Below are 15,439 nucleotides of genomic sequence, written 5' to 3' on the forward strand. Positions count from 1 at the left end.
CCCCCCCCCCCCAAATGACAGGCTCCAAACCTGTCTTCACTTTCTTAAAGCCCAGCTATTTTTGCAGACTCACAACTATGAGCCATTATCCAAAACGGACAATCACATCATCATTACAGAATGCAAATAAAAGTCATTGAGAACTGCATCTCTCTTTACTTGTAGCTCTGCTTTCCTGTTTTCACTACAAGCTCAGAACTGCCAAATCTCATCCACAAAGTGTAAGACTCGCTCAGCTGGTGTCTGTCTCACATCCCATCGCTGTGCTGGTAACTTGGGATTTGTATCTCCTCTCCCCTGACATGGTGAATGGGGCCGTGAAGGGAGAGGTGAGCTCTGCAGCAGCACTGGGCTTAAGGACAGGTCTGCTACAGGCAGCTGATGGCCCAAAGCCGCTGTGTCCATCGAATGTCCTCAGTGAAGCAGCAGGGAGCATGCTACTGCAAGACTTGACACAACCCCTCTTTTAAGGTAGGGTTCTAGAGTGCTGAGAGGCCAGTAACCTGCCTAGAAGAGACTCTGTTTCCATTACGTCCTGTACAACAACAAATACAAACCAGGTTTACCAAAGAGCTGCTAAAGAGATCTCAGTGGGTGAAGGGTCTTCCCTGAAGAAGAATAGATGGGTGGGATGAAATCTCACGTAGGAAACAAGGTGAGAGCGCTCCTCCAAAATCCTGCAGCAAAACCTCTCTCCTACCTGCTGCTGTGCAGGGGTACGTACAGGTATTGCCCACTCTGTTGGGATCCTGCATCCATCTTCCTTACAGTGTGACTGACCTAATTCCATCCCATGGCTCATGGGTTCCCTTTTCACATTCCTTAGCTACACATTAAATCCTTTTCATCTTTCTGGGTAACGTATTCAGTCCTGTCTCTCCCTCAGTCTTTGTTCTTCTTTAAATTTCCCTGTTTGTAGTCTCTACCTCATGTTTTTTATCTTTCACTTTTATCTTGTTCTCTGTCCTGTTCTGCATCACTGTACTGTCCCACATACTTCAGTTGATCTACTGCCTTTGAAGTCACAGGCCACAAATATTATAGCTTGTGTATATCATCTCCATTTATGTCTATTTCAGTGTTTCTTCCTGCATGCACAATAATCCTTATCTAATGAAGGTTAAACCTTCTGAATTCTTTCCAGCTCTTTCTGACCCATTTATTCTTCTGGGCATTGCTGAATTTGTTGGGGTTTTTTGTATTTCTGGTTCTTTTTGATGGTCCATTTGGATAGTCAATGCTTCCAATATTTAGTAATCTGAAACAATTTCTAAATTCTATTTTTATTTCAAACCAAATTTCGGTCTAAGATTTCAGTGCTGTGTGCACTGAACATGGATAGCCCTTTTCCTTCTCTCACTGTAGGATCTGACTAGTTTCAGTGAGGAACTGGCTGCGGCTGAGTCAAACCTCTGCTTGCTCTCCATTAGTTCTCCTTGCTTTATGCAAGGAGTGCCAGGCAGTGTATATCTTTTCAGAGCAGCTGATCTCTGTCAATTAATAATTTTTTAATATGCTATATCATAGGCCTTTTTTAATACTGGATTTGATCTTGCTGTATACTTTTTTCCTTCAGCACCTTTCCCATAACACGCACTCCGATTCTTCAAACTTTCCCTTTCCATTTTATCTATTGCTTTATTCAACGCCGCTGTTATTCCTCCCATGTTTGGCCGCCAGGGTTGGTTGAAAGATCTTTCGGCATCGTTCATCTTTTGGGTCTGCTGACTTCGGACTTTGATAAGGCAAGACACCGGCGCTGCTGGTTTGCACTTGGCTCCACGTCGTATGAAAAATTTAAGCCTTGTTAATATAAAGATGAGAGAGCACTCCTTGTTCTTTCAATAAAGCAAGTTAGGAGGGCTTTAATGCCATGACTGTACTGCTCAAAAGAAAATTAATTATTTGTTCAGTGGCGCTGGAAAATTGTGATTCCTCATTAAGCCACTGGGCACGTAGAACGAGAACAGAGTAAGAGCCTTGCTTCGGCGCTGAGCCGGCTTCCTGTGGGTGGGTTCAGTGCTCTGTTTCTGCTGTGAGACAGCCAGCGTGGGAGTCAGTCAGCCCTCAGCTAAGGAAAAGGTGGTTTTATCCACTGCATGCATATCCCCCTGCAAAGTAGACTGAGATTGTTTGGTTTATTTCACTTGTAAAAGAAATAAATTACTACAAGCTCTCCAGGCTGTAGGCATTATCATGCGCTTCTTTGACACGACCTGCACGGGTTTATCAGCAGCAGATAGTGCTCTTCCTACTGAAAGCTGTTACTTTTTTCCTGCTAATGCAATGCAAGGACTGGAAGGACGAACTCAGTGTCCTCCCCCCAAATCAGTTGCTGCTGCAAACGCCGCTTGCAGAGAAATGCTCAGCGTCTGACTTCTTGAGACATGCAAGGAACTCATCTCTCCTGGATTAGTGGCAGTCTTAATGCAAAGATTTCCAGGTGAAATACTATCCTGTTTGTTACATGGGCAATGAGACTGGCAACTGCATCGGGCCGTTTTGAGCTTAACGTTTCTAAATCTCCCTCAGAGCTTTGTTAGAACAGACCAATAAATGTTAAGGAACTTCCAGAGAATAAAATATCTTTCTTCTTTATTTAGAAGTGGAAACTGTGAAAGATTTTCTAAACAAATGGTTCTTAACATGCCAGGAAGATGCCTGGTTAAGTAGCTGGAAAAATGTTTTCAGTAAACAACTTGCTGCTTGTCTAATAGTAACTTTGCAGTGTAAGCTCAGTATTAATTTTCTGGAGTGGTAGCTCATCTTTATCACTTCGCTTCAGCATTCCAAAAGGAAATTGTTTCCATAATCTGTCAAAAGAGTTGCTGGACCATTATTACTTTAAATGGCTATTAAGAAATGAACGACTGAGACTTAAGTCAGTGAAATCTGTGCTAAAGATAAGAATTCCAGGTTATAATCTACATTAGTTTCTGGATTTTGTCTTGTGACTATAGACAAGGATCTAGTTCTCCTTATAACTATTTCCATGACAAGGCAACTGATTCAGAGTATAAAACTATGGTAGAAAGAGGGAATTATTTTACCCTTATAAATTTGCAACAGAAATATTTGCAATGCAGAAATATGAAAATATGTTCATTGCAATGTTTGAATGAGTGGAATGAATGGAGGCTTAACTGATACCCGCCTGGTAATTAACCAGATGCATGGAATGGGTCAATCCTACCACAGCATTTGGGATTTTATCCAATGATTTTATCATGCAATTCTTAAAAAAAAAAAAAAAAGCCAACTAAAACAACCAAAGAGTTTTTTCCTCTCTAATCTCCTTCTATTTATCCTCATCCCGCAAAAGCCGTGTGTGACATGCAGTACTGCTCTGCCCAGGGAGCTCCATGTCTTTCTAAGCGCTGACTCTTTTGGCAGTGGAGGGCAGTGGCGTTCCCACATGAAGCAACGTCTCTGTATCCGTAGCAGTCTCTTTACCATGGAAATGATGTCTCAATACTGCAGCTTTAATCTCTGCAAACAGGCCAAAATATTATCCAACGTAGCTCAAGAGCTGCACAATCCTGTCTGTGGCAATCCTATGCAGGGGTCACCTTCGCTGCGCTTCGATCCAGTATTGAAAAGAAATGGGATTGTTCCTGCTCTGACTGCCCATGTGTGTCCTCTGGAAGCTTAACAGGCTGAAGGGAAGACGTGCACCTCCTGTATTGGCAGTCAACTAAAGAAATACTCACAGCCCCTTCACTTGTATAAAACGTGCAGCTTTTTAGCAGCTGCTGAATTGGCTGATAGATTCTGGTACTTAGCACGGTCAGAAAAGAGACAACTTGGCAATCAGTATGTGGAACCCAAACTTAGAACTGCAGCCTGGATGGGATTTTTGCACTTTCTAAAACATTTATAGAGAATGAGGACATTGTCACAAATAGGAAAATGCTTAAATGTTGGAGTGGAGATTGATTGAGGGCCCTGCAGGAGTGCTTTGAGGATTCCAGGGCAGAGATTTTGCTTCAACAATGCACCTGGCCGTGATGGCTGATGAGACGAGGGCAGAGGACAGTCCCACTGCGCAGCGCCCGTACCAGCTCTCCAGGGCCACTAGGCACAAACCTTGGCTCTTCCAGTAAAGTAAGCATGGAGACAGAGAACAGTCATGGTAAAGTTGTTTTATGTGGGCATTTTTTGCGTTTTTACGTTAATCTCTCAGCTTTCTGTAATGTACACCTATTGTATGTTCACCAATGGGTTTATGCCACCTTCTACATTTATCAAGTCATGCTTCACTGTTGCATTTGAATGCACCCCCTCTAACAGAAAGTAAGACAGCAAATACTTTCTGTTCTGATTTACCTCCTTCTGCCTGAGAAGAAAGAAACCTTTTATCTTCATCTCATGTATTATTACTAGGAAATTTCAGAAGTGTACACGTGAGATTCTAGACTCTGCTGTACTGCACACAACTTCCAGAAATGGTAAAAGATTTAGTATCTGCTTTGTCTGAGGCTTCAAAGCGGGTGTGTTTCTGCTTTGCTTATAGAAGTAAAATCCTTAGGAACAGATTCCAAATCAGGTTGTAATTAGTAACAAAAGAGTAGCAAAATAACTTTGGAGGAGGAAATTATACTAATATTATTAATCTAGTAGCTCACTTCATTTGATCCCAATCTTTTTTTCTACTAATCTGTTCTGTGATACCCAGTAACGTCACAATATTTTTCTGTAATACTCAGTAGCATCATGATATTTTTCTGTACAGTATTTTCAGAACCCTAATAAGTTCCACTTATTTTTCCGTATTTAAAAAAATGTATTACTGTTGACACGTAACTGGTTGTTGTAACTGGTTAACATGATTGTACAGAGAAAGTAAATAAAGTCTGTAAAATTTTGTGAGGAATAAGTTATTATGTAATTTGCATGCCAGGAAGAAGACCTGCAAAACTGAATGACTCGTAGTTCTAAAGAATAAGCATTTTTACTGAGAGGTTGATATATACAGGAATCAAAGGTGTCTGGATGCACAAAGGTACAGTATAATAGAGGACAACGCTCAGCTGGAGAAAGATACTCTGCAAAAATGACACCATGATGTTCTGTAATTGCCTTTCACTGGCAATTTATCAGTTATATTGCGTAAAAAGCCTTGGAAGCTCAACGTAGGTTATAAAAGAGTATTATTTCCATTTCATGCATCATCATGACTGATTGAGAACATAAAGACCAAATTACTTTTGGAGGCATCTGCATAACTCTGCAGCCTGCAGTGATGTTTTATCTGGCTATATAATTCTGGGTGCTTTTGTTTACAAAATAGCCCTGTGGATTTTGTGATGCATCTTTCTTCTTGGGCTCTCTCTGCAGGAGGAAATGGAATAAAATGTACAAAAAAAAATTGGTTTGACAGTAAAAGCAGCAAAGTTACTCTGAAAGCACCAGAAAAAAAAAAGGAAAAAAAAAAAAGCTATTCAACTGAATATGGTGTGAAAATTGCAGTATTATTTATGCAGAACTAGACAAGTCATTTAACAAACTAATATGCTCCACTTGCTCAACTTTCACCTAATTCTAGTTCTCTCCTCAGAAGCGTCTTGGGAAAAGAGAAAAAAACAGCACAAAATTTCCCTTCAGTTTTGCAGCCTTTTTTTTTTTAAGGGGAGCTCTTACTGATAAAGATCTGCAGATGTCACACACAACTTTAATTTGCTCATCTGATAATTTGCAAATTGACTCTGTTTGCTTTGTGTCTGTCTGTCTCTTCTATCCCCAGGGTCAGCGGACTTTCTCCTTTCATGGGAGACAACGACAACGAGACGCTCGCCAATGTCACCTCAGCAACGTGGGACTTCGACGATGAGGCTTTTGATGAAATCTCCGATGATGCCAAGGACTTTATCAGCAATCTCCTCAAGAAAGACATGAAGTAAAGCTGTGGGACTTGATATACTTTCTATGTTTGCATTTAGCTGAACTTGTCGTTCTTGTTTCCCCACCGTGAGTCTCCCCGTTGACGCAGGCAGCTCTGGCGATACTTTATAAGGAGCTGTGTGTGCCCGTCGGTGTCTGCGCAGGGTGCAGGGCTGAATGGAGCGCTTTCTTTGAACCCCCTGCTCCTTCTGCTTCTCCCTTCCCTCGGGCAAGGGGCACCCTGTGGTTTTTGTGTGGCTGCTCCTACCTTCACTGTTGTGTGACACAGATTCCTGCATGACGTGTTCTGTCTTCATCTGAAGGGGTTGCGATTTGACCAGATTTATTTGTGGTACCTCTGAGCAGGCAGCTTTCCTATAAACGTAGTAATTAGGCAAGAAAAAAAAAAATAGTTGGAAGCCCTATTTACAGCAGACTCTGAACAAACCAAGGCAAGAAAACGTACTTCTTCCAACGAGTTTGCAGTCGGATGGATGCAGAGCAGAGGGTTATTTATCCACCTTCCACGAACAAAGTGAAAAATGAATGTGGCTTGATTAGAGATTTGGAAATTTCTGTTTTGTTAAATGTTCAGCACGGCAGGAAGGAGGATATTAAGTGGTGGGAAAGGGGAAATCTCTTTCAGTGAAGGAAAGGAGATCTGGGAGAGGGTTCTGCCAGCATGAGGTAGCTGAATCACTGCCATTGTGGCTCTGCTGTATGTGTTCCATGCCTAAAACATATGGCTTTTCGTGCTTTGTTTTATAATGTTTTATTAACACTTAAAAATGCACAGTTTTCTTGCAAAAAAAAAAAAAAAAAAAAACCCCAGAAATGATGAGTTTAAGAAATAAGCACTGCTGGGAAAGCCGTGCCATGTGATCTATGTTGCTAAATTTAGGAAACAGAAAAATCAGCTCTCAGACAAGAGAGCACAAAATAATGTTAAAGCAGGTAGGTTCAACTATCGTTAATGGCAACGCTGACTAATCTTTTTATATAAAAACAGGAGTCGCTTAAATTGTACTCAATGTCTTCAGCATCCTTGGCTGCAAAAAGACACCAAAAACATGGAAGCCAAAAAACTTTCCAAAGATAGGATGAAGAAATATATGGCCAGAAGAAAATGGCAGGTAATGAAGAGGACATAGAATTGGGCTAGTTATCCTAATAAGTCTCTTGATTTCTAATGTTTATGATTCTGAGAAACACGTCATGCCAGGTGGTTCCTGCTGCTGGTGAGAACTCCAGTGTGGCCAGAGTATGAATGCAGTAAAGCAGGTTTGGTTTCTGCGGGCGAGGAGTGGGAGGGTGCCCGTTATTAACACTTAAAAAAGGATAGTTTTTGTAAAAAAAAAAAAAAAAAAAAAAAGCCCCAGAGAAATGATGAGTTTAAGAAATAAGCACTGCTGGGAAAGCCGTGCCATGTGATCTATGTTGCTAAATTTAGGAAACAGAAAAATCAGCTCTCAGACAAGAGAGCACAAAATAATGTTAAAGCAGGTAGGTTCAACTATCGTTAATGGCAACGCTGACTAATCTTTTTATATAAAAACAGGAGTCGCTTAAATTGTACTCAATGTCTTCAGCATCCTTGGCTGCAAAAAGACACCAAAAACATGGAAGCCAAAAAACTTTCCAAAGATAGGATGAAGAAATATATGGCCAGAAGAAAATGGCAGGTAATGAAGAGGACATAGAATTGGGCTAGTTATCCTAATAAGTCTCTTGATTTCTAATGTTTATGATTCTGAGAAACACGTCATGCCAGGTGGTTCCTGCTGCTGGTGAGAACTCCAGTGTGGCCAGAGTATGAATGCAGTAAAGCAGGTTTGGTTTCTGCGGGCGAGGAGTGGGAGGGTGCCCGGCTGCATATAGATACATATATATATATATAGCACGTGATGATTCCATTTCAGGCTACTACAAGGCGTATGAGTTCAAGTGTAGTTTTTCCCATTCTTTTGGGGTATGACTATCTCTCCTGCCTGCCCTTTCCATCCCTCTGAGGGCTGGGCGATTCTGTTGTCCCTAACAAACCTGAACAGCTTGGGAAAAGCTTATCCACCTGGCCTCCCTAAAGACACCTCATTTTGTGCTGGCTTCGTTCTCCTAAGCCAGTAGCTCTGTCCTGGTGGATCACCAAGCTTCTGAGGGATTCGGTCAGATTGGTTTAATAATTTTCTTTGATTAATTTGGTCTCCATATCTTCTTTTATCTTAATGCTGGAACTGCTGTAGCCGGTCCATGTGTGCTGTTCTGGTAGCTAGGGGAGCTGATGTGTAAAATCCTGGATCCAGCCTTTAGAGTAGCCTAAAAAATACTCATTTACGTAAATCTACCTCGTATTTCCTCTTACGTTCTACTGTACGTGTTTCTTAGGAGCTCATGCAAGCTGTGCAAAAACACAAGTGTCCGTACTAGAGGCATCATAGTTTGAGTGTATTTTAGTATCCTGGCGGTGGATTCTCCAGCCTGTCAGAGGTCTTTCTCATTCATTTCACATGAGCCGGTTATTCATCCTTGATGAAGCTGGGTCCAGCCCCTATGGCTATCGAGGGAGCCGTCCACCACCAGAGTTAATTTCCAGTAAAACAGGACATAGCTTTTCGCCAGCCCTCCTCTCGCAGAGCGCTTTTTATCCGCGGCTAACAGAGACATTCATTTAGGTATGAGTTCATCAGGGGAAGTTTATATCTGCAACTAAATTTGGTAATTCAGACCAGCCTGCTCTGTCTCTCCTAAAACAACAGAGCTATATATAAGCAGTTTGTCCAACAATTCCAGTGAGGTTTGCAGAGATCCCAGATAATTTGTCCGAAGCACGATTGTTACAGAAAATCACATGCCTTTTGGATTGGATTGATCAGAAGCCTTTTATGTTATGTCTTAGAAAACAGGCCATGCTGTCCGAGCAATAGGAAGGCTGTCGTCCATGGCAATGATTTCTGGTATGAGTGGGAGGAAGGCCTCTGGGAGCTCGCCTACCAGCCCTATAAATGCAGACAAAGTAGAGAATGAAGGTAAGCAATTTTGCTGCACCGTATTTTTACCTCTGTCTGAATGCTATTAAAACTTTTAGCAAAATTCACAGTTCTAGAGACCGATCGTTAAGTTGGTTATTCCTGCGTGCTCTCTCTCTGTTTTTGCTTCTTTTCTTTTTTTTTAAAGAAATCTATCAAAAATTCATTTTCCTCATGTTGTTCTGCTACTCAAAATGCCCCAGTATAAGCATGGGCAGTAAAGTCTTCTCTTTTTAAAGCCAAAGAATGAAGGCAGATTTGTAAGCTGAACTTTCTATCAGTTTGGGAATGCATGTTTATACAAAGATTACAGTGATGTACTGCCTTCTCATGCCAGGCAGCGAGCAGTAAAGTATTAACACTTGCTGTAACCGAGACACGTATTCTGCATTAACCGTGCTCCTCAGACACGGGCATTTCAGAACAAAAATAATGTGTCGATATTATTCCCCTACGTCCCCATTTGAAATGTGGATTTTTGGGGTGTAACAATCAGGGGGGCAGATGTTTGACACTTCTGAAAATCAAGCAAGTCGTTTTGATGTATCCAGGTAGACTGTGGGCCTGATACTGGTTGAACTGGTTTACCCCTCTGATTAGCAAAAGCCCAGGCTCAGTTAGAAACAAATTTAAGGAGAAAATAAAGATGATTTGCAGCGTGGAGGCCTGCATGTTGCCTTCATTCTATTTATGGTCTGAATCTTTGTCCAGCTGCAAAAAATTGGCACAAACTAAGCAGCTACCGTCCTCCCTGTCCCAGTAGCCTTACAGAACTAAGCAAAATAAAAGATGCTTTCGCTACCATCTGGTAATTAAAAATTAAATTGCATCTTTTGAGAATATGCCCTGTAAAATAATTAACTATCTCTTCCCTCTCCTCCAGATGCTTTCCTTGAAGAAGTGGCTGAAGAAAAGCCCCATGTAAAGCCATATTTTACTAAAAAAATCCTTGACATAGAGGTTGTGGAAGGAAGTGCTGCTAGATTTGACTGCAAAATTGAAGGTACTTTGAATTGGCGTATCTGCTTCTTTCTTCCCTTCCTTGCCAGCTTTCTGCATTGTGCTGTTCTTTAAATTTTTCTCTCTTTTTTTTTTCTTTCTGTATTCCTGTTGAGTTGGTGCCATTTTGCTTTACCAATATCTGCACGTCACAGCATGAATGTGTTGCAATAAGAGAAATGACTTGGAGCTGCACGGGCTTGTTCGGTGCTTGTCACAGAAGTCTCCAAGTCAGTGTGTGAATCACTAGTTCGGAATAGCAAGTGGGAACAGCAAGATGTGGTTTTTTTGAGGGTAGAAACAATAAAAAATGTAGTACCACAAATTGGAAGAGTAAGAGACTGCTAGCCAGAAACCAGGAATAAGTAGGAAGTCACTTGTTTGAAATGACAGACAAGTTTCAGGTGACTTCAGAATAACTTTCAGCCATACATACATTGTATTCAAGGCAAAGAAGCCCCAACAGTGTATTTGCATGAGAAATAATGATACCATCATTGTGCTGGTAACAAAAGTCACATCTATAAAATACTGTATTGTTATTTGGTTGTTTTTTAACTTATGAGTTCAAGAAAGAAAACTTAGACTGGAATATGCAGATAGAATAAGTTTATAAGAAAGCATTTAAGGAGCATGGGCTTTGTCAACCTAATGGTCTGAAGGCCAAGAGCTCCACAATTTCTGCTGCAATGAGATTGAACCTTCTGTATTGCGGCTGTTGATGAACGCTAGAAATTAGGAAGAGAAGAGCTGTTAAAACAAAATGGATAGAGTCAGTACCATGCTGCATGTCTTTCAGTTAGACAATTTCTAATCTTAAAATGAGGTTCAGAAACTGCCTCACTGATCTTCTGCTTGTTTGTTTCTGTGCTCCTAATCTCTTTCACTGCCTGTGTTTCCTACCTCACAGCGGGGATGTGAGGATGGATTATTGTTGCTGATGGATGCTCAGCGTGAGGGGTACGTGCAGAAGTACTGCATGGAATACAATAGAGGCATGTCCCAGGGCTGAGGTTCCAGACTCTCCAGTGTACTGCTGTAATGTTCCCTGTCTGTTAGGGTTTCCTGCACTTCATTTCTGCCCAGCGGGAAGTCTCCCTCCCGTCACAGTCCAGAACTTGGCTGAGGTAACAAGCCTTCAATTTGTTCCTGCAGCCAAGAGTACTGTATAAGGGATTGTTCTCCAGCATGCATTGTACAGCCCTGCCCGGGTGCTGCCAGCACAGCACTGCCATTGGCTTCACACAAGGCTCCAAAACTCCTGCTGAGATGCAGAATCAAAATGCTTTTCTGAGAACCCCTCACTTAGTCCTGACAAACACAAGCAGGAAACTGGAGTGCCACAGTCACCGCACAGGACAGGCTGCTGTGTCAGGAGCAGATTAGGAGGAGGAAAATTAAGAATAGCCAGAATAGCAACCTGAGGAGGTTATCAAATTGTAGTTGTAGCCCAGATCATCTTACCCATGAAATTCTAAATCTTGGTGTTGGGAACTGTGGTTTCCCCAAAAGCTGCACCATAAAGTAAGTCTCAATATGCTGCCAAGAGTCCCTCCCTGGCTGATGTCCAAGGCACAGAGAAAGCTTTTCTGCAGCCACCGCTAAAGTGGTGGAAAGCGCAATCTAGGGAGTACCTCAGTGCTAACTTTCAATTTTTTGCTATTCATAATAAAGCTGTTTGGGGTAAATGTGAAGTTAAAAAGCCTCAGATCATCTGCATTTATTTTAAATAGAATTTGACGGAATATTTGTATATCAACATGTTGGCATGTCCATACGCAGACGTGGAGTTAAAGCTCAGAGTAATTCCAGATTAGTTAATGCTCGTTCATTGCAATTGCTGTTCTCTCCCTGCTCCTGCAGGCTATCCTGACCCTGAGGTGATGTGGTACAAAGATGATCAGCCTGTCAAGGAGTCCCGTCACTTCCAGATAGATTACGATGAGGAGGGGAACTGTTCTTTGACTATTGCTGAAGTTTGTGGGGACGATGATGCCAAATACACCTGCAAAGCTGTTAACAGCCTCGGGGAAGCCACGTGCACCGCAGAACTCCTTGTGGAAACGATGGAAGGAAAAGAAGAAGAAGAAGATGAGGAGGAGGAAGAATGAAACAAGGCTCAAAGGAAAAAAAATTGAAAAAAATATATTTAAAGACTCTCCATATAAGGCTCAGTTATCAAAGCCAAGTTATCAAAAGCACCTTGTGTGATACGTAGGTCTTTGGGGGGTTGTTTTTTCAGCATGATCAGTTGATACCTGTTTGCTTTATGTACGGGCATTAATTCAAATCAGCAGGCAATTTTAAGTTGCTCGCTTGATTGGATTTACTTTAAGCAAGTCATCGACTAAGTTGCCCAGTCAATTTTTAAAATCAAATGTACGGAAAACAATTCTAGAGTTAAATTCTGAACGTCTTAGAGAAAAGCAGTCTATTTAGACTATATAGAGCCTATTGCTCTATACCACCACTTTCCTGCAGCTAAGCTGGCGCCCCAAGATCTACTCGACAAGGAGCGGTTTGCCAGACACGCAGTGAATCTCTCCAGTCTAAAGAAAGAGGCTGCTCCCCGAGCAGTACCTTCTATAGGGGAAGGTCTGACACAGCCAGCATTGCAATTTGTACCGTGCTATGGTTCATTTTTCATCTGTTTTAAACAGAATTTCACAGTCCTAACTTAAAACTACTGCCCTTTCTCAGTGCGCTGTCGGTGCCGTTGTAATACTGGCTGAAGTTAAACGCCCAGGTGGTTTCCTGAGATACTTCTGGTCTTGCTTTTAACCAGCGGATCACACCTTGTCACTTTCCCTTATAGAACCTGCCACTTCCCCGCAGTTACAGCTGCTGACTTAAGAAACAGACTGAAAACACAGAGACTGAGAATATTTTCTGGTGTTCTGGTCAGCCTAATAATGACTTGTGATTCATGTATATGCTGCTGTGAAAAAAACCCCAGGTTATTGCACAATCAGTGACTTCTCTGTGCATGTGTGTGAATGGAATCCCAGGTTAGTTAAAGTTTTACTTGCATTTATTTGGCAATTGCAAAACAGATTTCAACTGATGATAAGCTGGAAACTCCCACAGATTTTTGGAGTAGCCAAAAAGATAGTAGCCTGGATTACAAACTCCTTTATACTTAGCAGTTTCCAAAGAGTCTTAACCTATATAGGACCTATTTCTACCTTATGAGCTTGACTGTCTTGTTTTTGTCATGAACCTGCACCAGTAAGGCTGTTGCGTTTTTAAAAATGAAGAAAAACAAAACAAAACAAAGACATCCAAAACCCAGTGTTGTTTTTTTTTTTTTTCCTTTTCTCAGACATGGTTAATGCACTCAGATTTAGTAACTTTGCTTTCCTTTCACAGTATTGGCACTTTTTAATTATTTTTTTTTGTTGCTGTTCAGAGGTAATATCAGAAGCTGCAAGGTGATATGCATAATCCAAAACCAGTGTGTCTTATATCTATGTATCGTTCCAAAAGCGATTCTTTTTCTTTTCCACTTTTTGTGTGTAAAGTGCAACCGTTTGCATTTCAAAGGTTACCTCTTTTAAAAAAAAAAACAAACAACAAACCATTACCTTAAAACCTCACCATTAAGTAGTCAGTGTACTTTAATACAGGTGTGTACAATATCAGCCTTAGGTTGTTTGATATTACCTAGTTGTGTATGTGTTTCATATGATTTGCTCTTCTACATTCAAAGCTCCACTAATGTGGATGACACGATGGTTTTTGACTGCTTTACTCTCTGTTGCTAAGTTCAGATTGCCAGCATGTCTCTTCTTTTTCAATTGATAAAAACCTCTTGTTATACTAAACACAGTATTGCCACAATTCCTTATACAGAAAGGTTTCGAATCTGATTTAGAGCATACAGAGCTTTTCTCACGTTTTGGTTTTTTTTTTTTTTTAATGTTTTAGGCAACAACGGGGTGTATTTTGTACCTTAATAAAAATATGCTAATGTTCTCCCAGTTTGTTAAACCATCAGAATTGCAAAGATGAGAACGCTACGGCTGTAGTTACTCACAGTTCCTAAATAAATAATACCACAAAGCACGCTCCTTGTATACTCTGTTGCAGGCGTCGCCGCGTTCACCTGGGCTAAGCGTAGCAGTAACAGCCTTCTCCTCCTGCTCTGGGCCGAGAGCTCCTCGGCCCAAAAATGGATGAGGTGGCAACAGTGAAACCCTCTTGACCTCTGTGGTGCTGCTGGACGCCCCCGACCCAGTCAAACTTGGAGAGGGCACCACAGCAGCTGTGGGTTTCTTTTACAGCTGAGAATTCCCTTACGGCGGGGAAGTGTTTAGTTCAGAAAGACTGTAAGAACAGGAGAAAAAAATCAGGGAAATCTAATGTAGTCATGTACTTACAGCAATGCTCCTAGAAAGCTTAAAGCTGAAGATATTTAGCAAATATGCTTGTGCTGCCTGTATGCAGACTTCTTCCAGCGTGGAGTCCAACATGTGCGGGAGAAACTCCCGAAAGCAAAGACTGAAACATCCTCCTTGTAGTAACACGTTTCTTGAGCAAATCTTCAGCACAGTCATCTTTGTGGGATGTGCTCTGCTCTCCCGTGAGCATCCCTAACTTTGTCCACTGGGCACTGGTTTCCCTTCAGGTGGGCACGTGCATGAAGCAGTAGAAGGTGGGGTCTGTGGGCACGGCAGGGTCTGTGGAGACACTTGGTGGGTATCAGCACCCACAGCCTCAGTATGGCTGTTCTGCACACATTTTCCCTTCCTTTCCTCCTTTACCAGTCCTTCAATGTCCCACGGACTATAAACTGCCTATTTTTCCTCTTCCCCAAGGATCTAACTAGCTTACCATCTCCCTGCTGCCTCCTATGAACATCCCTTCCAGTCTGCAGGAAACACTGACCTCTACTTCAAAAATTATGTGATAAATATAACTAATTCAACTCCGAGCAACTGACTCCAACCTGCATTTGACCTTGACTTGTTTTGTTTCACTTGAAGAATAGAAGATTATCCTATTTCCACTGAAGAAGTATATTCTATGTACTTGAAAACCTGCCTAATTCTGCCAGTCATCCGAATTGGTCTAATAAAAGGTATTTACCTCTTTCTGTAAACCTTGTCTTGCTCGTGCAATGTTTGCAGAGAGCCACTCGTGGGGCGTGGGAGGGCTGAGACAACCCCCAGTGGCAGAGGATACGCAAGTCATGGGTACTGCCCAAGACACATCACTTAATTCTTCTAGTTCTTTTGTACAAAATTCAGTCTTCTCAGGAGATATGAAAAATGTGGGACTGGCCACTGGTTTTCTCTATTTGGGTTTCTCGATTTGCAGAAACTTAATTCACTTAATTACAGGCCTGTGCAGCTACCCAAGCATCCTGTGCGTATTTCTGGTTGATGAAGAGACCTTTGCTAATTGCACGGCATGCAAAGACTTCTCTGTCGCTGTTTCCCTTTGCTCACAAGAGGTCCACACAGGACTTCACAGCTCGCTCCTCTGCAGTGAGTGCCGGGCTTCAAACGTAGACAATTTTTTAGCTGCGTGCATGA

The 15,439-nt window shown here is 41.8% G+C and overlaps 1 protein-coding gene across 4 annotated transcripts in view; it reads left to right on the top strand.

Annotated features, from left to right (window-relative positions):
- The window catches only part of MYLK (myosin light chain kinase), a 205,426-nt gene extending 191,459 nt beyond the window's left edge, over positions 1–13,967 (top strand). For 2 of the 4 annotated variants that reach the window (XM_014939830.1, XM_014939837.1), the window contains 5 exons: positions 5,744–5,896; positions 6,890–7,013; positions 8,774–8,903; positions 9,787–9,906; positions 11,766–13,967. In XM_014939830.1, the coding sequence (XP_014795316.1) occupies positions 5,744–5,896; positions 6,890–7,013; positions 8,774–8,903; positions 9,787–9,906; positions 11,766–12,013 (775 nt within the window). In that variant the 3' untranslated portion in view covers positions 12,014–13,967. Of the gene's footprint in view, positions 1–5,743; positions 5,897–6,889; positions 7,014–7,384; positions 7,563–8,381; positions 8,550–8,773; positions 8,904–9,786; positions 9,907–11,765 lie in introns of those variants that run through there. The other 2 variants (XM_014939845.1, XM_014939852.1) reach the window with 2 other exon arrangements.
- The last annotated feature ends 1,472 nt before the right edge of the window (positions 13,968–15,439 follow it).

Source organism: Calidris pugnax, unplaced genomic scaffold (assembly GCF_001431845.1).
Source record: "Calidris pugnax isolate Ruff unplaced genomic scaffold, ASM143184v1 scaffold21, whole genome shotgun sequence".
Taxonomy (NCBI): Eukaryota; Metazoa; Chordata; class Aves; order Charadriiformes; family Scolopacidae; genus Calidris; species Calidris pugnax.